The 23,018-nt window shown below is 39.0% G+C and overlaps 1 protein-coding gene across 2 annotated transcripts in view; it reads right to left on the reverse strand.

Moving 5' to 3' along the window:
• Positions 1 to 3,226: 3,226 nt before the first annotated feature.
• LOC124550902 overlaps positions 3,227 to 23,018 on the reverse strand; it is a 119,709-nt gene continuing 99,917 nt past the window's right edge. For both annotated transcript variants that reach the window (XM_047125685.1, XM_047125684.1), the window contains exons 7-9: positions 11,582 to 11,712; positions 6,964 to 7,234; positions 3,227 to 5,377 (exon numbers count right to left, since the gene is read on the reverse strand). In XM_047125685.1, the coding sequence (XP_046981641.1) occupies positions 5,105 to 5,377; positions 6,964 to 7,234; positions 11,582 to 11,712 (675 nt within the window). In that variant the 3' untranslated portion in view covers positions 3,227 to 5,104. The remainder of the gene's footprint in view (positions 5,378 to 6,963; positions 7,235 to 11,581; positions 11,713 to 23,018) is intronic.

Raw genomic sequence — 23,018 nt, forward strand, 5'->3', positions numbered from 1 at the left:
TCGCTTAACAACATTTGCACAGCATTGTCAGTGTTAACAGACAAGCAACACTGGGTGAAATAACTACAGAAATCAATGAAGGACGTGCGACAGAAGTATCCATTAAGACAGTGGGAAAAAATTTGGTGTTAATGGGCTATCGGAGCAGATGAGCACAAATGGCTTTGCTAACAGCACACCATTGCCTGAAGTGCCTCTCCTCGGCTCGTGACCATATCGGTTGGACACTAGACGACAGGAAAACTGTTGCTTCATCAGGTGAGTCCTGATTTCAGTTGGTAAGAGCTGATGGTACCGTTTGAGCATAGCACAGATCTCACAAATCTATGGATCCATGTTGTCGACAAGGCAATGAAAGCTGGTGATGGCTCCATAATGCTGTGGGCTGTGTTTGCACGGAATGGAGGGAGTCCTCTGCTCCAACTGAACCAATCTCTGACTGGAAATGGTTATGTTCTGCTATTTGGAGACCATTTGCAGTCATCCATGTTCCCAAACAACAACGGAATTTTTAAGGATAACAGTGTGCCATGTCACTGGGCCACAATTGAAAGTCTGAAGAACATTCCGGACAATTTTATTGAATGATGTGGCCACCCAGACAGCCCGACACGAATCCCATTGAACATTTAAAGGACATAACTGAGAGGTCAGTTCGTGTGGCTGTAGAGTTCAGCAGGAGACTTCCAGCAACTTGTTGAGAACATGCCATGTCAAGATGCTCCACTACACTGGGCAAAAACAGGCCCAACAGTATTAAAAGGTGTGCCACAACTTTTGTCACCTCAGTGTAACATTCCACCAATTACGATGTTATTAAAGGCTTAGTGAGTTAAACTTCGTTTGTTCCAAAAAAAGACAAATGTAAATGTGTCACCTACAATTTTTATTTCTATACTCATTTAAAGGAGATCTATAAATATAATCTATGTGCTGTTAATGAAGAAGCAATTTCCTTTTCTTATTCATTCACATACACTGCATTAAAAACTACATCAAAGACACTCAAATATAAATATCAAATTAATATTTTTTTTTATAAAAATAATCTAGTACATGTCCATGCACAGTTCTAATATTGTAATTCACTGTGTACACAAGGATGCAACTACGATGCCTATATATCGACACAAAGTAAGCAATATGAAAATTATTGTCTTATCACACGAACCACGTATGGTATTAGTTAGCCACAGTTTAAAATTACATAATTTTAAGTATTTCAGGTGAGTGGTCACTTGCCATCTAAGATCATATTTTTCCTCCTCACCACTGTCTGTTACTGTAAACATACAGTTCAACAACACAAGGTGCAGAATGAAATAAAAACTATATATATTCATCACTGCCCATCTTAAATGGTATTAAAATGATAAATAGAACTCTTTAAGGATGTGAGAAGTTGATCAGCATTTGAATTATTCCCAAAAAATGTTGAACATACTTTACAAATTTGTTTTTGTCTATTCAAAAGAGATTTCTTCTTAGTAACAGTTATAACTTTCATCTAATCCTTGGGTTCTGTTATTTTTTCAAAATATACTAGTGTGACATAGAAAAACCAACTAGAACATAACCCAAATGAAACAACAAGTTTACTGTTAGCATTCACTGTTTATTTATATCCACAATGTGTTTTAAAGGTTGTAACCTTCACCATTAGTTGTATTTACATGTGTAGTATCACGTGTGTGTGCTGTGTGACGATTTTGGGGTAACTGTCTCCAGTGAACAAAGGCTCCTTTCACATCATTAAACATCGCATGTAAACTGTCATCTTTTGTGATGAAAGAAAGCTTACAGGTGATGTGTTACGATAGTGAAAGGAGCCTATGACTACTGGAGACAGTGCCTCAAATTACCACAAAATCATAACACAATCAATACGTGTGATACTGCCAATGATAAATTCACCTGGTGTTGAAGGTTAAAACTATCGAAAAATGTTGTGTATATAAATAAAACAGTGACTGATAACAGTAAACATGTTTCATTCAATATCAGTAATAGTCATGGTAAAGCCTAATCTAAAATATTTGCACTTGTAGAAAATACTCATAATAATAATAATAAAAAGTGTGTGTCAAATCTTATGGGACTTAACTGCTAAGGTCATCAGTCCCTAAGTTTACACACTACTTAACCTAAATTATCCTAAGGACAAACACACACACACACACACCCATGCCCGAGGGAGGACTCGAACCTCCGCCGGGACCAGCCGCACAGTCCATGACTGCAGCGCCTTAGACCGCTCGGCTAATCCCATACAGTAACCTAGTCAGCCTACAAAATAAATTGCACTTCTAGTTAACATGATTTTCTTACAATATCTAAGATTTCAGCCATTTTGAACACGTCTCACTTTTCTCTTAACCAATTAATAATTGTACTCAATGGAAAATGAAAAATACTTAATAGAACCTTTTGAATAATCCAAAATACAAATGACTTGGGCAGATCTTTGATCTACACCATACAGTTTACTCTGTTAGTATGAACAGGTGGAACTTTCTTTTTACACACCAACTCTCCATCATTTACACCTACCCTAAGCTGTCCCCTGATCTCTCAAACCAGTGGTAGCTACCTTTTGCACTTTTACTTTGTTGTCCAGTGGGGACGGGCTCGTGCTCTACTTCAAATTTAATTTTCGCCTTATAAATTCAACATGTCTGTCAAAACAATTACAGCCGTCTCTTTTTCAGCTATATGTCTCGGTTTATTAAGTTATTGTTTTGAGTCAATACCAGTGGGAGACATATCTGGGATGAGAGCTTACATGCACCGGTTAAGGTAGTTCTATATAAAAACAAAGATGAGGTGACTTACCGAACGAAAGCTCTGGCAGGTTGATAGACACACAAACAAACACAAACATACACACAAAATTCAAGCTTTCGCAACAAACTGTTGCCTCATCAGGAAAGAGGGAAGGAGAGGGGAAGACGAAAGGAAGTGGGTTTTAAGGGAGCGGGTAAGGAGTCATTCCAATCCCGGGAGCGGAAAGACTTACCTTAGGGGGAAAAAGGACAGGTATACACTCGCACATATCCATCCACACGGATGGATATGTGCGAGTGTATACCTGTCCTTTTTCCCCCCTAAGGTAAGTCTTTCCGCTCCCGGGATTGGAATGACTCCTTACCCGCTCCCTTAAAACCCACTTCCTTTCGTCTTCCCCTCTCCTTCCCTCTTTCCTGATGAGGCAACAGTTTGTTGCGAAAGCTTGAATTTTGTGTGTATGTTTGTGTGTCTATCGACCTGCCAGCGCTTTCGTTCGGTAAGTCACCTCATCTTTGTTTTTATATATAATTTTTCCCACGTGGAATGTTTCCTTCTATTATATAGATTAAGGTAGTTCAGCGCATTTTAATACTGCTGATCCACCCATATGTGCTTCTAATTAGATGCATCATAAAAATGGGCTGGACAGTCAGAGCAGTTCCACCAATAAGCTTTGACTGTGTCTAGGATTCATTTGCTAGACGATTCCAAAAAATTACAGAACCATTTGTGGCTCACAGTAAGTATACTAGTTACTAGTGTAGGTGTGCACAGACTGTTTTGCTTCGCATTTTGCAATTTTAGTTCAGTGCTATCAGGTACAATTTCCCACTAAATTTTAATGAACTGAACAAATAAAACACTGAATTTTTATACTGCAGTCTTATGGAACGAGTGATTTGGTTAGGGCCCGTTTCGTGTAGCCGGACTTGTTAACGAAGTGTACAAACTGTCTCTCTTATTTTACATTAAGGATAGATATAAACTGTAATTAACTTTGAATGAAAAGCAACATAATTTTAAAATTCAGGTAAAAAGTTAATTTGAAAAAAATACCTCATTGGAAGGTCATTGCATGGGCACCAATTTCTTAAAGCAGTAAGGTGCACTTCAAAAAAGAATTCACTTCAAAGATTTACAAGTGCTGACGAGTAAGAAATATTTTGAACTTTAAGAAGAGGCGGACTGCTGTTTGTGACCCCAATTTCTGATTTGTGAAAACAGTATTGTCCCAAATGGTAATTGTTGCAAGTTTGGTGTTCTGGTTGCCTCATCACACTTATGTCAAGGAGGATTTAATTTCAGATAACAATGCATGCTCATGCAGACTCACCAATTCATCTCTTCCATCAGTCATGAAATATGAAGGCACTGTATCTCCTAGCTTATTTTATTTACATCAAAACTGCTCCTATCACAGTTTCAGTAATTGATCACATGGATGAAATTTATTTTGCATACTGTAAATTTGTGTGTAAGAGAATCAAAGCAAAGTCCTATTTACTTCAAAATTTAGAAAGAAGGCAAATTACTTTAAAAATTACACACTCATTCCTGCTCTGAATGACAGTTAGTTTAATCTCTAGGAATCAGTCTTATACGCTAAACTACCAAGATACTTCTGTTAGAACAGAAAAATAAGAGATTATTAACAACTGCAGTAAACAATAGTTTGGGAACTTATGTTTCACTTTAATGCTATTTAGACGAAAGATAAAAAATATAGTTATTTGTGTTGTATATTTATCTTTACAGTGTTGTAACATTTGAACATTTTAGAATGTTGTTGATGCAGAAGAAAAATTAGTCAAGTATTCTGAACTCTCACATTTTAAAGCAGATACACGAGAACACAGGACAAGTCAATTCTGAGAAGCAAATATATATAAAACAGTAATGCAGGCTTACATATCAACAGTTCAGAACAATACTATCTTAACTGCCACTTAAGCAGAAAATGGGAGTTACGATATCTCAGTATTAAAGTACAAAAAATTCTGTAGTTAATATATTCTTTAAGTACCATACAATGTAACAAAATTAACAACTACATGCATTTGTGCAATAACACCAACTCAAAAAGTATTAAAAATGCACTTCAGCTGATTTGATCCAAGGGCATGGTTCTGCGAGCCGACATCCTAATCATTCCTGCTAAAGACATATTTATGTATGACCTCTGTATATAGCTGATATATGACGTCAAGTCATTGGGAATGGACAGCAAAAGAACATCACCAAATGCTAAAGGTAAGGAAAAATTGTACTCAGATCTTTTGAAAATGTGACACAATCCCATTTGCTGTGACGTTAAAACTCAAGCTATAGAGCCCGTGTCCCTGTTGTGGCTGCGCAGACTGTACTCTGAGCTGGGCTGCAGGGCTTTCTGTTCAGAATCACTCTTTGCCTGCCGAACTTTCCTTGTCGGTGTCTGTCGCCGCGGCGGCTGTGGCGTCTGCGATGCCTGGCTCTGTGGAGTCGGGGCCGATACTTGAGTTTTTAGTGGTTCTATTCGCACAACGGCCTTCTTTACCTCCGTACTGCTGCGTGTTTCACGCTCTGGTGTGTAAAAATCTCTTCTTGTCAATGGCTGCAAGAAAAAGTAAGGTATTACTGCCAATTCCTAAATGTACACGCTGAGAAAATTTTACAACTGAACAAAAGATAAACAATACGAAACCACAATTACATTGCGCTACCACGATGTTTGCAAGGTGTGTGGTTTGCACGCCTGAATGGTACAGACAGCCATAACTAAAATGGAAAGATATGTGTGGAGAGGCCAGACAAACTTATGGTTCTTGAAGAAGGGTAACAGCATTTTTATAATTACAGAGTCTGGAGGAGTGACTGATCTGGCAATGTAACATTAGCCAACATAGCCTTGATAGCTTGGTAGTTCTAACTTGGGGGTTAAAATCACTCATTTGGATTACAGGTGGGGACTACTCTTGTCATAGCCAGAAACAAATCCGTGGATGCTGAGGGAATTAGATCACGAAATGAGACTCAAAGTACTACATTAACTGGTTATTTGGTCAGCAAAATAACTGAATGTGGAAGCAGAGAGGATGTAAAATGAAATACTCTCAATAGCAAGAAAAACGTTTCTGAAAATTAGAAATATGTCAAACTTGAGTTTCTCCCAGTACATAAAATATTCACACAACTTATGAGAATGCAGCCAACACTTCAACAACTTCCGATAATTTGGCAGGTTTTCAAAGCACACATAAGAAAAGAGTACTGTAGAAGCATGCTCTCATCGTGTTTGTGCCTTCAATGTGGGGTGTTCATCTGCTGAAATGTCCACAGTTCCCTGAAGCGTTCACCCAGCTGCATTCCTGTAAGTTGTTAGAACAAGAGAAATTTGTTAGCAAAGGAAAAAAAGTAAGTGTTAGGAAGTCCTTTCTGAAAGTACTCGCCTGGAGTATTGCCTTGTACAAAAGTGAAATGTATCTAACAAACAGATCATACCAGAAGATAATAGAAGCTTCTACAATGTGGTGCTACAGAAGAATGCTGAGTATTAGATCAAATAACCAATGAGGCGTTACTGAAGGACCAGATGAGAATTTGAACTGCCACCCTTCCGGAACAGACCCCACACTTTACCACTACATCGCCTCATTCAGCAGAATGGGAGGCCAGTAGTGTGACCCTCAAGATGCAAAATTATAGATACTACAAAAAAAAAAATTAAAAAAAACCACACTATTTAGATTCCAGTATAAATGGTAAGCTGGAGAACTTCTGTGAGGTTTGAAAAGTAAGAGACAAATGCTGCCAGAAGGGAATATGTGAGAATGGTTCATGAAAGAGTCTCAGGTAGCTCAGATGGTAACATGCTTGCCTGTGAGAAATGAGGCTGCAGCTTAAAATCCCAGACTGGAACATCTGCCACAAGTGTTAGTATCAGATCTGTTACTTCCTTTTTAGGGAAGAACAAGGGATTCATAACTTCCTCTGATAAACTGTGTGTGTGTGTGTGTGTGTGTGTGTGTGTGTGTGTGTGTGTGTTTTGGGTAAGGGGATTCTAATGGGCTCTAGTTCTGGGTTTCATTGTGTATAAAGCTATACTTATGGACAAACTCTGAAGACATACTTCCAGACAATGCAATGAAACACTGTTCATAGACACAGACATGCACAGTAGAGAAAAACAAGTTAACATACAGCTGTGGTGTCCTTTCTAGCCTCGCTTTTCAAATCCACATAATCATATGGTGGCGGAGGTGCCACGACTTGCTGGGCATCGACAAATGGCGTAGGACTCCGGCGTGGCAGACTGGACCGCCTGGAGTAGCGGGTTTCAAAGGACCCAGTGAAGTCAGCCTTAGCCCAACGGGTCGTGGAAGGGCTGTCTGCTGCCACTGGAGTATGTTGCGGCAGGAAAGGTGCATATGCTGATTGCGAGAAAATGCTTGGCTTGTCTTCAGTTTCCTCCCTGCAGAAAGGTGTGTCTGCTTTAATATTTGCACATATCTCACTTCCATCAATAATTTAAGATTATACATAGTTTGTGCTCTGCAAATATTTCCATAACAGAAAAGTGCATACACATCCAAACACATGGGAAGTGTCCAAAATTTTTTGTACTGACATTACAGAAAGTTCTAATGTTATGAATGGACATTTGCCTTTTAAGTCTATGGACAATTCTAGACTGCATGATACAATACCTGTTTATGAGATACCTCTGTTTTTTCCCAGTGTGGCTGAACAACAACTGGGCAGAACACCAGTAATTCAAACCAGTTCATGTTTGACCCTTGACCAAAATACAAGGTAGGACCAGAAAGTACGAGGGTCACTCCAAAAGAAATGCACACTATCTTTGTAAAAATACAGTTTTCATTCTGCATGTGTGAAAGTTTTACGGTGTGCAGATACATCCTTCCCACTCGTTTTCAAACTTAGTTCAACCTGTTCCCGTGAGTGACGCCATCACAGCATGTCTTCAAGATGGCTGCTACACTTGACGTTCGTCAGAAGCAACATGCTGTCATAGAATTCTTGTGCTGTGAAAACGAGACAGTGGGAAACATCCACAAGAGGTTGAAAAAGGTGTATGGAGACGCTGCTGTCAATCGCAGTACAGTTAGTTGGTGGGCAAGCAGATTATGTGATGAAAGTGGGCACGGCAATATTGAGGATTGTCCTCGCAGCGGCTGGCCTCGTACTGCACACACTCCAGACAATGTGTAGAGAGTTAACAAATTGGTGACTGCTGACAGACGCATCACAGTGAACGAATTGTCACGCTACTTCGGGATAGGGGATGGAAGTGTTTACAGAATACTGAAAGTGTTGGTGTTGAAAAAGGTTTGTGCCAGGTGGGTTCCCAGGATGTTGACAGTGGCTCACAAAGAAACAAGAAAAACAGTATGCAGCGAACTTTTGGAACAGTACGAGAATGGTGGAGATGAATTTCTTGGAAGAATTGTGACAGGTGATGAAACATGGTTCCATCATTTTTCGCCAGAGACGAAGGAAGAGGCAATCAATGGAGTGGCATCATGCAAATTCACCTAAGAAAAAATTTCAAAACCACAGCTTTTGCTGCAAAAGTTGTGGCTACAGTGTTTTTCGATTCCCAAGGACTCTTGCTTGTGGACATCATGCCAAGTGGAACCACCATAAATTCTTATGCATATGTGATCGACACTGAAGAAACTTCAAGCTCGACTGAGTCATGTTCGACCACATCGACAAAAGCAGGATGTTTTGCTGTTGCATGACAATGCACGTCCACATGTCAGTCAAAAAACCATGGAAGCGCTCACAAAACTCGAATGGTCAACACTGAAACACCCACCTTACAGCCCTGACCTGGCTCCATTTGGGAAACTGAAAGACTCTCTTCTTGGAACAAGGTTTGAAATGTAAATATTGTTCCTAAAGAATGTATCTACACACTGTAAAACTTTCAAACATGTAGAATAAAAGATGGATAAAAAAAAAAAAAAAAAAAAAAAAAAAAAAAAAAAAAAAAAAAAAAAAAAAAAAAAAAAAGAAAAAAAAAAAAATATATATATTATATATATATATATATATATATATATATATATATATATATATATATATATATATATATATATATATATATATATATATAAAAAATAAAAATAAAAAATAAAAATAGTGTGCATTTCTTTTGGAGTGTCCCTCGTAACTTCCATTTGTGTCACTTTCCGCAGCAGTACTACAATCATAGTTCAGAGCATGCACGGCAGTTGCTTAAGACATGCTGAACTGTATGAAGACGAACAAAGTGTTTGGTTAACATAGAAATGGTTCATGCAGCTGAACTCAAAGGAAAACAGAGAGTTTACTGTATCCAGCTTTTCAGAAATTTGTACAAATTTCAATATGATTTCTTTCTTAAAAACGGAATTTTCAGGAACTGTGTGCTTGTTTGGTGACAAAAACAGTTACAGAGAGACAAGAAAAAGCATCGAGACAGTGTTCTTTACCTTTAGACATATTACAACAAAGGTGCTGACAATTTTTCTCTCACTTATGAAACTCCTCAATCAAAAGAACAATCAACGAAATGGCGGCACACTGCATCATCAGTAAAGACTAAAAATGAGCAAATCCTGACACCTCAATAAGTCAAGCATACTGTACTTTGGGATAAATGCAGCATTCCACTGATGCATTTTTTACCACAATGGGGACCAGTCAGTCAATACAAATGTTTACTGTAAGACCCTTTTGAAAGTCTGCTGCCCAATACACTACAGATTTACAAAGCTCTATTCTTTCGCTGGAAGATGCTACTCAAGGAAGGAGTATCTGACGGTCAACAAGCTACATTCCACCCTTGTAGCAGTGCATCTATTTCAGGGTAGTAAATTGTCCTTGCTACTAAGTCATGAAAACCTTAGGATTCACCTACAACCTATTTCTGGCCAGAAGTTATTAATGGAATGCTAAAATATTGTAGCTTTCTTAGGAAATTAATAGGGACAAATTTTGGCAGTATTGTTTGTCTTTGTGGAACATGGGTGAATGTGGGTTTAAGAAAAACCTGGACAGACAATACCAAAAGCAGTAGTATAGCAGGTCTGATTGGCATAGGAAAGACAATAATTGTGGCTGTTATTCAGTTCAAACAAGACCTTTGACTACCATGAAGAGATGAACTGCAAAGCTTTTGTGAAATGATTTGAAGACTCTGTGCTTCAAAACTTAACAAAAAAACTCCAATTGTTGTAGATAACACTCCATATCATTCGGTAATACAAGATAAAATGCCCACAAAGGCAACAAAGAAAAATAGACATTGTTTGCTGGCTAGAGAAATGTAAGATATGGTTTGACAGTAACTTCATGAGGGCAGATCAATAGTTTTTGAGACGTAACATTGTAAGTTTAAAACTGTTTACAAAAGGGAAAATGTAGCTTGTTTCAAAGTAATTAATATAAACTCATGCCCCAATTAAAACTGAGAACAGATTTTTGACGTGCTGAGACACACTGCAGAGATCTATATAGTATGTGAATGTGATTTTTTTTTTTTACTTTATTTTTGTGAAAGGTACAGGCTTCAAACAATTTTCTACTGCTGTAGAGAGTGATGCACTGCGTGGCTGCCCATGCTACATGACATGATAATGCTGCTACTTTAAACCTGAAATGTCAAGTACTAACTACCAGATTACAGGGACTGTGAGTAACCTACCATCATACTCAACCGTCCCCAACCAACTCTTTTCCCCCCCGAATGTGGCAAGTGCTATTACATATTTTTTGTTGTGAATAGCTCTTGCTAGTACTGGGAGTTGCACCTCAAGAACTTAAGTATTGGCCATCACATCTGTCTATAAATTTAAGTTTTCTGAACTTACCTTTTCATAAAGCTAATCTTCAGGTACTTTTAACGGTAAGTGAAAAGGAGGAACTTCAGTGACAGTTAATGCTACAAACAAAATTAAAATTGGCGTGTACACAGATACAAAAAACTTCCACAGTGTGAGGGACAAATGAAAACTTCATCATCATGTAGCTAAAGAAACAATGCTGCCACCTCGAGGTTGCTGCAAAAATCTATGCTCATTTTAATAATAATAATAAAACACATCACATCTGCACTCTGAAAGTTACAACTGTTTATCGTCACTGAAGAGAGAATACTGTGCAACTGACTCAGAGTAGATTAGTCTCATAAATGCAAAAGTGAACACACAGAGACAACATACTGTTACTGCTCGTTACATATCTTTGTGTTGAAAAGCAGTTCTTGAGTGAAGCTTCAGTTGACAGCAACTGACAGTGCTTTAAAAGATGATCTTTCACTGGAAAAGAGATCGTTGCTTACTTGAACGTAGTAAATGAAAGTGGAGGTTTGATTTTGAGAGTGGTTTACAGTTGCCAGTCCCTACAAGAATGGTCATTAGAATGGTCATTCCTCTGCAGGTCTTCCCACATTTCACTAGTCTGATGTTGGAATCTCCTTCCAATCAAGAGCATCATCCACAAAAATATGCAGAATGTATGACATTTCATCTAAGTGGTTTTTAATTCTCTTTCAGTTACACGGAATTTACATTTTTTTTTACTTGGTTTCATTTACACGGTATTCGTTCACCATAATTTTCATTGTCCAGTACTGAAAATTTGTCGTTCCCCCAGTAACAGCAGATGCTACGAGTCAAGACAAATTTATAAAATCCGGTTGAGCAGTATCCCTTCAGTCACACAGTGAAGCGGAGCATATATATTACCACTACCAATGATTGAAGGGCAAATTTTTGAAGAAATATGTCTGTAAGACAGTTCCACATACCTTTTACTATTTTCATACATCCCAGGCAGTGATTTTTCTTTTTTTTGGCTTATGTTGTAATAGGCATTATCCGAATATGTTCCATTATTGTGTCCACATTTAACACATGTTGACTGAAGTGGTCCTTTCACCTAAATACAAAACACAGTTTTAAGCACATTTATACCTCCAGAGTTAGAAAAACTCAATGTATTTTAGACTAGAAAAGAATTCCCTTAACCTTAATGAGAATGATTGAGTAAAACAAGGTGAATCTACAATAAAATTTTGAGGCATCAGGAATGGCATGCCAGTATTCACCTTTAGGACGCGAAACTTTTGTATTTAGACGAGAACTATGCAGAGAAATATTGTCTCAGCTTTCGGAACTTTTTGTTCCTTCCTCTGAGAGGAAAGAGGGATTGTTTAGAAAAGAAGGGCAGGTCACCCAGCACTCAGGATGAGAGAGAGCCAACTGCTATGAGCTCTCACCTTCGAATGACGCGTGCTCTTTCCCCACACTATCCTTTCTCCCTCACTGATGAAGGAACTAATACAGAAGTTTCTGATTACTGGGTTTATACAGACTGCAGGTTGCACTGATAACCAAAAGAAAAATAGGCGTTGTTTGCTGGCTAGAGAAATGTAAGATATGGTTTGACTGATTTGATCCAATCAGGCAGAGTCACAACAATGGTCTTAACTCTCTGTAGTGTAGACTGCACAGAAACTATGTGCTGCATCTCTTCATGTCATTCTAGTACAGCCAGACAATTGCCCTAAAGAGTAGCAGGAGGTACTGTACTAGGCCTTTGTTCAACACAATGCCTTCAGGAAATAGTGAGTCAAATATTTTGTGTCTTTTGGCCTTCAGTGCTTCACACTGAAAGATTAAATGAGGAGCAGTTTCATCCCCCATACCACAGTCCACGCTTTGGGACTTCTTTCTCTATTCACATTGTGTATAAATGTTTCTCAAAGTTCCCATGCCCAATCATTAAACTTACCAAGAGTTTAATTTGATTCTTCTTCAAGCCCAGGACTACAGAATCTCTCTTTAAAAAAGTCCTCAGCATCATTAGTTTGGCATGTTTTTGTTTTTGGATCTTCATCCAAAGTTCTGTGTGTTGCTTTCTGAGCCAGCTACGTAGTTCAGATTGTATTGTCACCTAACTGACAGTTAACTTAGTGACCAGGGACCGGAGCAGGGTTTCCTTGTTGCATTACAGTACCCACAAGGGATTCATGGCATTCTGCAATGATCTTTGATCTCATAGGAGGGGATGATAGAGATTTCAGAGCTGCTTGGCTGTCCAAATGAATGTAATTGGCATAATCCTTGTAGCATCTATGTACATTACCCTCCATATACATAATGAAAGTGGATATTTCTCTGCCTAGAATATTTTAGCCACTAGTCTAGGCTGTATCCCATATACCTTTGGCCCAACACCTTCATCTGTTTTTGACCCATCCACAAATTGGATTAGTCTGAACAGTATTGTGCTCCCTGCTTCCAACTGTTACAATTTGTTTGAAGCAGCTGGAAGATATTGTATAGTTAATTGGCATTTCTCCAACCATTCCTATATTTACCGCATTCATCGTCACAATGTGAGATTCTGGATATCCTAAAGATTTCCAGTTCTTTTCCGTGTGTGTGTGTGTGTTTTATTACCTGATGAGGGGACCTTCTGGGAGGTGCATCGAGTTATGAGCTCCCACTTCGCCTGCTTATAGTATGGGTAGGCACCTATCACACCCTAAAATTGTAGGTGCCAATGCGGCCTCGTGTTTGAAAGATTGTCTGTTAAAGTTTGGGCAGCTCTTTATATACAGAAAAGTTTCACTATTGTGGCAAATGAGTGAGTAGCTGAGTGGCAAATGAGTGAGTAGCTGAGTGGCAAGCGAGCGAGACTCCCATCCAGGCGACCCTGGTCAGAGACCCGTGTATGCTACTTTTGTGTCCTCATTTTTCAAATGCTTGTTTTAATTTAAAATTACTCATGAAAATTTGGAATCGATTAAAAAGAATTACAAGCCTCTATAAATCAAAATTACAAATTGAATGTCACATTTTGTTTCAATACTTTGCGTTTTGTTTTTTATTTTAACAGGAAATTAACTGGGATTAACACATTGGCAAACATAAATTTGCCTATTTACATGAAAACTGAGAGAAGTTGTTAAACTATTTCTTCAAAAATAATCATAAACCCATCATACAAATGTTGGGAGAGTGTCCTAGAAAATTTTATATCTGTCAGATCGTTGACGCATCGTCGCGCCTAATCCTGTTTATGGTCTGTGAACGTTGATGTTACTCTATTTGTACCTGCCGTTCCACAAATAAAAGGACTCTACTGTCTGTGTACATGAGTAGCGATGGTTATAACTGCCGAATGAACGTTTCTCGTCAGTTGAAGGCTTGGCTTTGAAGTGTGCAGACGTTTATCCTTTAAAATGGAGCGAAGTGCAAGTTGTTCACGAGTTGTCAGTGAGTGTAATTTTGACAATATTGAAAATCTGGTGGAAGACCAAGGATGTTTTTGGTGAGCTCCACCTAACAACGAAGAACGGCAGGAGTTAACAGACGCAATGCATTGTCTACGGCAGTTACTTATCAAAAACAACTTTATACTGGAATCAGCGAGCTCCAACATCACTGAACGATCTTCATTAATCGGCAGAGAAATGTTCAAATGATTTCTAGACAGGTACGGGACTATGACATTCATTGACCAAGAAGTGTTATTTTCCGACAATGAAGATGTTGCAAGTCCTTCCGAAACAAGCCACGACGGAAGTGACGCACGGAAAAAATGAAAAATAGAAATAACACCTATTTCTTCATATTCTAATGAAGAAGATGATGGAATGAGCGGACCAGAATCCCATATGTAGTGAAAGTCAAGGCTGTGGAGATGGCAGAACTTCATCCAACGTGGTCATTGAAAATGTTACAAAAACATTCAATGAGATTATTGAAAAGCAAAACCCAGTTGTCAAAGCGGAGATTCCAAGTCACAATAGGAGGGATGCGAAATGATAAACTGGAAGTAATCAATTCGTATGTTTACGACCGGTTTATCGAGGCGAGAGACCAGAGAGCACGCCTCTCGTAACAACACGGATGCTCCAACATTGGGCAATGGCTGCTGCTTTTCAATTTCTGGATGAAAATTTTGACTTCAAAGCATCGGAATCTTGGGTTCGTCGCTTCAAATTGTTGCATCAGAAATCTCAACGGCATGTAACACAATATGTCAGCGAGAAAGACAAGAGAACTTTAGATGAGCTTCTGGAAATCGCTGCGAAATATTAGCAGCAAACAATCAATATAATCATGAGATTCAACCCTGATTATATCATAAATACAGATCAAACAGGATGTGACTATAAAATAAGCAGCAGGTGCACTTTGTCCCACAAAGGTGAAAAAGTCACCGAAATTGCTGTGGGACAAATAACTAAATTGACGCACTCATATACTGCGCAATATGCAATCACATTGTCTGGAGAACTGCTGCCTAAAGTATCTATTTGCCTGCAAGAAGTGACTGGAACGTTCGGCCCCTGAATACGAAAAGACGTTGACAGATATATGGAGAAATACCAGAATGTTCACATAACATTGACAAAGTCCAGAAAACTGCACAAACAAACGTACGAAGAGTTTTTGGATGAAGTAATTCAACCATACGTGGAAATTAATCAATTCCTCTACATCGTTGACTCGTGGGGTGGGCAAACCTCCACGGACTTGCATCAAATGAAATTCAATGATGAAGATGGCCTACCAACTTGTACTCTATCAGTGATACCACCACGATGTACACTGTTTTGTCAGCCATGCGATTTATATTTATATCACCATGAATTACATTCACCACTTCCAAAACGCTCCGTACCTATTGCAACACAACGTATAATTCACATCCAGGGAGGACATGGTAAAAATTCATTCGCTGGTACATGACCAACTGCAGGCTCTGATACATAAAAATATGATAAGGTATGTGAATAAAGCATTATTTTCAATTTTCGGATAGCTTGCTTGGATTTTCAGATATACTACAAGTTCATCATTAATATTGTTACAAATATGCCTGGCATGCCGCGAAGCTTGATCCATCGCAAAAAGAAGTATTCCACAACGTCAATGCAGTGGCGTTTCCTGTGGACTTGAGAAAATACAGATGTGATTCCGACGAAAATGAATGTGCATTCATACAATGTTCATGGTGTCGAAAGTACAAATGTTTTGATTGTTTTTATACCAAGTATCATCCGTCGGAATGTACTCGTCAAAATATAGGAAATATCGATTAAATTTCTACTAAATGAAACATATTTTTAATCCCTCATTCGTTGGTTTTTTTTCTTTTTTAATATACCCTACCTCAACGAAACAAAATTAAAAATACAACGAAAAAAATTGAACAATAATAAAATATTTCAAGAAATTACTTTACGGTTAATTTCCTGTTAAAATAATTTTTTAAAAAAATGCAAAAGATTGAATCAAAATTTGACATTGAATGTGTAATTTTGATTTATAGCGGCTTGTAATTCTTTTTAATCAATTCCTTGCAGAATTCTCATGATTAATTATAAATTAAAACAGGCATTTGGGGGGGAAAAAAAAAGAAGGAAACAAAAGTTGCATGGACGGGTCTTGAACCAGGGTCGCCTGGATGGGGTCTCGCTCGCTTTCCACTTAGCTACTCGCTCACTTTCCACAATAGTGAAACTTTTCTGTATATTAAGAGCTGCCCAAACTTTAACAGGCAATCTTTAAAAAAAAGGTGGCTGCATTGGCACCTACAATTTTAGGGTGCGATAGGTGCCTACCCACACTATAAGCAGGCGAAGTGGGAGCTCATAGCTCAATGCACCTCCCAGAAGGTCCCCTCTTGAGTGACATACCGTTTCTGGACTGGACGGCCTTAGGATAGGCACTTTTTCATTGCATCTTATATTTTACAAAATTATTTAATTAGATAGATAAAAAATCTGCTTATCAAGCAGTGGCAAAACACACACATAAAAGATGGTTATATTTTGATTTTCAACCATACAATGAAAAAGACATGTACTACCAATAGTCAGTAAGGCCACTGATAGATTTAAACTATTGATAGCACTATTGGCTATTGCCTATATGTACTTTAGCTAAGACCAACTACTGTACATTGCTGTTCTTTCTTCAGTTCAGTTATTGTTTTGTTTATGAAATCAGTTCTTTCTTACAGTTAAATTTAATGTAAGTGCTGCCGTTTACTGCTTTTGTGCCGTATGCTGTTTAATTATGGATATGTTTGTAACAGGAAAGAGGAGGAAAACTGAATTTGATTTGTCCATTACCATTATGAAAGTTAAAACTGTGTATGCATTACTAAAACAGCCTAATTACCTATCTATAACTGTTTCATGTTAGCAATAGAGTCATTATTTGGCGACTGGTAGAACACTGGTATTGCAGTATTTCAGAATTTCACAAGACAGTGAAGCAGTAAACATCATAACAAATACCATTAAATTAAAATCAGTACACAGAAACACACTTGGATTTGCCTATGTTACCCAAAAATCGAGTTGATCAACAAAAATGTCACCCCAACAGTGATGGTGATATTTATTTAAAAATTTTGCTCAAAAGTCTATCATTATTAGCTCAAATGGCAAAATATTGGGAAAGCTGTTTCAATATGGAAAGTTGGGGTTTGGAAAGAGCAGTTCTATATCTTGTTTCTAAAAGATTTTTTCAGCAATCGGCTTCAATTCGTCCAAGGCAGCTGTGCCCCCACCCCCTTTTGCTCAAAATCCATTTACTCTCTTGTAATACTATAGTAACAGAAGCCAAGAATTCCTGCACAATTAAATCTTAAAATATGCATGCACTATCAAATGATGAAACATGAACAAGTAAAGCAGAAACATGCAATATGAGGAAAAAAAAAAAAAAAAAAAAAAAAAAAAGACACAATGTCAAATATATATTCCATCTTTTGTTGAGATGCATTTTATTTTATTTGAAAATAATGTACAACATCCAGTTTTTCCAAAGATTCAGGAGGTGAGGTGGTTCGGCTCCATCAGCCGGCAACCTTGAAGATGGTTTTCTGTGGTTCCCCCATTTTAAATTTAGACAAATGCCTTGGTTCACCCCTACCAACCATCAGAAACACCTCCATTTCAACAACTGCCACTCATTCCACACCAAGAGGTCCCTTCCATATAGCCTACCCACCTGTGATCATCACATATGTAGTGACGAACATTCCCTCTCGAAATATACCAAGGGTCTCACTGAGGCCTTCACAGACTGTAATTACCCTCCCAACCTTGTACAAAATCCGATCTCCCGTGCCTTATCTTTTCAGTCACCCACCACCTCCCAAATTCTCACTGTCTGGCCACAGAGGAGTATTCTCCTCGTGACTCGGTATGACCCCGGACTGGAGCAACTGAATTACATTCTTCACCAGAGTTCCAACTACCTCTCATCATGCCCTGAAATTAGAAATGTCCAACCCACTATCCTTCCCACAGTGGTATTCTGCCATCAACCAAACCTACACAATATCCTCGTACATCCCTACACAAACCCTGCTCCCAAACCCTTGCCTCATGACTGATATACCTGTTATGGATCTAGATGCAAGACCTGTACCTTACAACCTCACACCACCACCACCACCACCACCACCACCTGCTCCAGTCTGGTCACAAACGTCACATATCCCATCAAGGCAAGGCTAACTGTGAAACTGGCCATGTGATCTACAAGTTTAGTTGCAACCACTGTGCTGCATTTTACATGGGCATGACAACCAACATTTAACTGTCTGTCTGCATGAATATTCACCGAAAAACTACAGCCAAGAAACAACTGGATCACCCTGTTGCCGAGCATACCAACCAACAAGAAATTCTTCATTCCAATGACTGCTTCACAGATTGTGCGATCTGGTTCCATCCCACCAACACTAGCTTATTTGAATTGTACAGCTGGGAACTCTCCCTGAAATATATCCTATGTTCCCATAACCTTCCTTGCCTCAAGCTTTGTTAGTCATTATCCACCCACCCGGGCCTACCTTGTTCCCACACCAGCACTACACAGGCGTCTAGTCCATCAATCTTTTTACTTCTCTCCTTTTCTGCTATCCCCCCTCCTCCTCTCTCTGCCTAACATCCTGACTGCACCTAGTTGCACTACACTCTTTCCACATTGTCCCTGTAAGCTCCCACAGGTAGCACTTTACTGTCCCTGCCTTGCTATCCCTCCCGCTCCCTATCCCAGCCTCCTCCTTACCCCTACCACCCAGCTGCCTCTCCCATCATGCGCTGCTGCTTGTACTCTGGCTTCAGATGCCAGAGACTGTGGTCATGTGTGTATGAGTTGCGTTTGCACATGTATGTGTGCGTATGTTGTCTATTTTCAACAAAGTCCTTGTTGGCCGAAAGCTCGTTTTATCTGTGACTCGGCACCTCCGCTACATGTTGAGTAGCAACTATCCTTTTCATACTATTGTTACAGCCCATACTTTTTGTGTGACATGTCCTGCATTGACCCAAGTCTCATCATGGTAGTAAGTATACAATTCTCATGCCTAAATTTGGAAATCTGACTAAGATAATGCCTCCTCCACAAAGAAATATCATATCTGCCTTATTATACTACTTTGCTTCCTATTTTCAAACTGTAAATTAGTGTCTCTTAATAGTTTGTAAGATACTGTCCTTTTAAAAGTGGGTAAGTCGTCGTCATTTACCATTTCAAATACAATGCATGCACCTCTGACCACACAACTGACTTTTGCACCTTTCCTGGAATAGAAAGTTTGACGGTATTCTGTTATTCTTTCCGCACATACAATACATTAGACATACAAATTCCAGTAAACTCAGACGTCATTTCTGCTGTCTGCTGTGTGGCTAGAGATGGACCTTTCTCTGTAAACTTGTGAAAAACATTAAGAACAACCCGTTTCTCACAATTTTTAGTGAAGTAGTCCACATGTGTGTCACAAGGCATCAGGAAGCAGTTTCAGCCATTTTTACAGTATGTATTGACAGTGGCATTTACAGACACCTGTGTCCAGCCACCCTGATTTAGGCTCAGGCAAATTCTGAGATGGTTCCTTTCGAAGGGCGCGGCCGCTTTCCTTCCCTCATCTTATGGGACCAATGACCTCGCTGTTTGGTCCCATCCCCCCAAATCAACGAACCATCAAGCAACCTTTTTTATTAAAAAGCAGGACTTTCAAAAAGTTTGGAAAAATTCTAGGACAATCGAAGAAAAAACATACACAAACTGTATTGATAAAATTTAATTGACATAGAAGTTTACCTCTGCATCATACACTCTGCTGTGGTATCACCTTATTTGTAACATGAATGGACACAGGCAGACAGTGTTTGTTGCTAATGAGGATCACCCCGTGGCTAAACATGCCTTGGTGCACGGCCAGCACATCTTGGCACAGTGTTACACCGTCCGGGTTATCTGGATACTTCCCACTAACACCAACCTGTCAGAACTCCGGAGATGGGAACTTGCCCTTCAGTATATCCTCTCTTCTTGTTACCCGCCAGGCCTCAACCTCCGCTAATTTCAAGTTGCCGCCACTCATACCTCACCTGTCATTCAACAACTTTGCCTCTGTACTTCCGCCTCGACTGACATCTCTGCCCAAACTCTTTGCCTTTACAAATGTCTGCTTGTGTCTGTGTGTGTGCGGATGGATATGTGTGTGTGCGCGCGAGAGTGTATACCTGTCCTTTTTTCCCCCTAAGGTAAGTCTTTCCGCTCCCGGGATTGGAATTACTCCTTACCCTCTCCCTTAAAACCCACATCCTTTCGTCTTTCCCTCTCCTTCCCTCTTTCCCGATGAAGCAACCGTTGGTTGCGAAAGCTTGAATTCTGTGTGTATGTTTGTGTGTCTATCAACCTGCCAGCACTTTCGTTTGGTAAGTGACATCATATATATGAGAATAATAATAATAATAATAATAATAATAATAATAATTTCAATTACCCGAAAGTTCCTAAATGCAATGTAACATATACCGTACAGTTAAAAGGAAGTCACGCTAGATCAAGGTCCGCGTCACCTTCCATTTTTAACCAGACATAATGTCTGAGACAAGAAAGAAATAATAATAATGAGACTTTGCTCAGCTTGGGATTAAGTGTACTCATTTGAAGACCCTGTTTCAAAGTGAAGATGTTTCCAGTGACGACTTTTTGTGTTCTAAATTTTTTGACAGAATAACAACAATGATAGTATCTGAACAACATGAAGCCTCCCATGGCGCAGATTTTGCGCCAATAGAGGAAGAATTATATACCCTGAATCAATCAACTACAGAGGTAGGTGTTAGTCCTGCTAAGAAAACGTGGTCACTGAAGTCGTGTCATAAGCTCTATGCATCAAGAAAGCGAAGAGGAATTACTAAAGCTATGGATGAATACACTACAGCAAAACTGACCACACTCTTCAAAGTAAAAGTTCCATCTTCAAAAGAAAATGAACCAAAGCACCCTTGCGAGGAATTTTTCGCAGATATCAAATTCAGCTGTTGAATATTGTGCATCCTACAGTGAAAAGGTGCGAGTTTTAATATTATTCTCGAGACATTTTCAAAGAAAACAATTTTGAACCACATTCCATCATTATCAAAGTACATGGGAGACAAATCAAGAAATTTGAGGCCTGTAAAAGGAGGCTTTGGAAGACGCAATCCCCATTATGGTCATCCTGTAGAATCAGCTCAAGTGCAAATAGTGCAGTCATAAAAACTGGAAGATAAATAGGAGTGTTCTCACTAGAGTGCCAACAAAAAAGACACTATAACTGTAACAGTTGAAGGTCAAAAAGGTGTGAAAGTGAAGAGGTACATGACTCACAGTATTAAAAAAACTTTTCCAATTTATAAGAGCAACTATACAACTTCACATGTTGAAAGATCAAAATTTTATGCACTACAATCTAAGTGGGTAGTTCCACATCCACATAGAGATATCTGTTTACGTGTGTACTGCGAGAATTTTGAATTTTGTGTGGTAACTTTGAAGCACTTACTGGAGAATGTGACATGACACCTTGGTTGGGCATGTGAGTCATTAGTAGTCTGTAACGTAAAGCGAGAGACTTGTTTGTTTCAAGAATGTGGTGACTGTCCTGGAAAGGGAGGACTGTCTTTACAGACACTTGGCCTGGTAGATGTAGCAAATAACTGCAGAAATTACATATGCGACATGGGAGAAAAAAACTAATTAAGAAAATTGTTGCCTTTGACAGTTTCACTGATTAACTTGGTAAATGGTCAGTGAATGCAGTAACACACCAGCATATGAAGAAATTGCAACAACAACTTCGTATTGCTAAAGTGAAAGAGTGTGTACAGGCTGAAGAACTACATTTAGTGCTTCACTGCGATTTTGTTGAGAACTGGTATGTAATTCTCTCACAAGAAGTACACGGGTATCATTGGAATAATGACCAGGTTTCCATTTTTACAGGAGGGACATATTTTCAAAACCAGACCGCAAGTGTTGCAGTTATGTGTTGACACAGGACATGACTCAGCACATGCTTTGCTAGCAATGCGCAAAATTCTTCAACTGCAAACATGGGCAGAGAAGATCATCATTATTTCTGATGGTGCTCCTAGTCATTTTAAAAATTGTTACCAGTTGTTTGTATTGAGTAAATCGCTTGTGCCAACTGACTGGGTATACGGCGCTACTGGTCACGTGAAGGGCCCTTGTGATCGTTTAGGCGGCCTGCTGAAGCACCATGCTACAAAACATAATTTTTCCAGACCAAATACAACTGTGATTCAGAATGCTGAGGATTTTAGGAGAGTCATGAAATCTTACATACCTACAGCCCTTATTCTTTGTCCAAAGAGGAAATCGAAGAATTCCATGAGCAGAAAAAAGAAAAATAGTCCAAACAAACTACTTCTGTGAAAGGAATCCAGAAGACACATTTCTGGACTCAAAGTGATGGGCGAAGTCATATTGGACGCACTTTAAAGAGCAAGAAAGAAGAAATTTTGTTCGTTCGGCCAACACCTCAGAAACAGCAGGATAATATTTAGATTCACAACCTGAGAAGGGGGATGTTTGTGGTATGTGTGTATGACTGGGACTGGTTGATTGCAGAGATTATAAACACCAGTTATGAGTTAAACGAAACTGTAGTGAACTTTATGCTACCACATGGACCAGCTGCTGGATATAGGTTTCCAGTTGAAGGACAGCAACACCATCAGTGCTCACTTCCTGTTCACAATGGTTTGAAGACTATAAGTGCTCCAGTTCCTATTGGTTCAACAGGAAGGCATCACACTATATTAAAGGGAGATACTGAAGCAGTGGAACACATTTTTAGTTCATTGACTAGCTAATTTCAGTACAAAACAAAGTGCACAGAAGTTG

This window comes from Schistocerca americana, chromosome 9, assembly GCF_021461395.2.
Source record: "Schistocerca americana isolate TAMUIC-IGC-003095 chromosome 9, iqSchAmer2.1, whole genome shotgun sequence".
Classification (NCBI taxonomy): domain Eukaryota; kingdom Metazoa; phylum Arthropoda; class Insecta; order Orthoptera; family Acrididae; genus Schistocerca; species Schistocerca americana.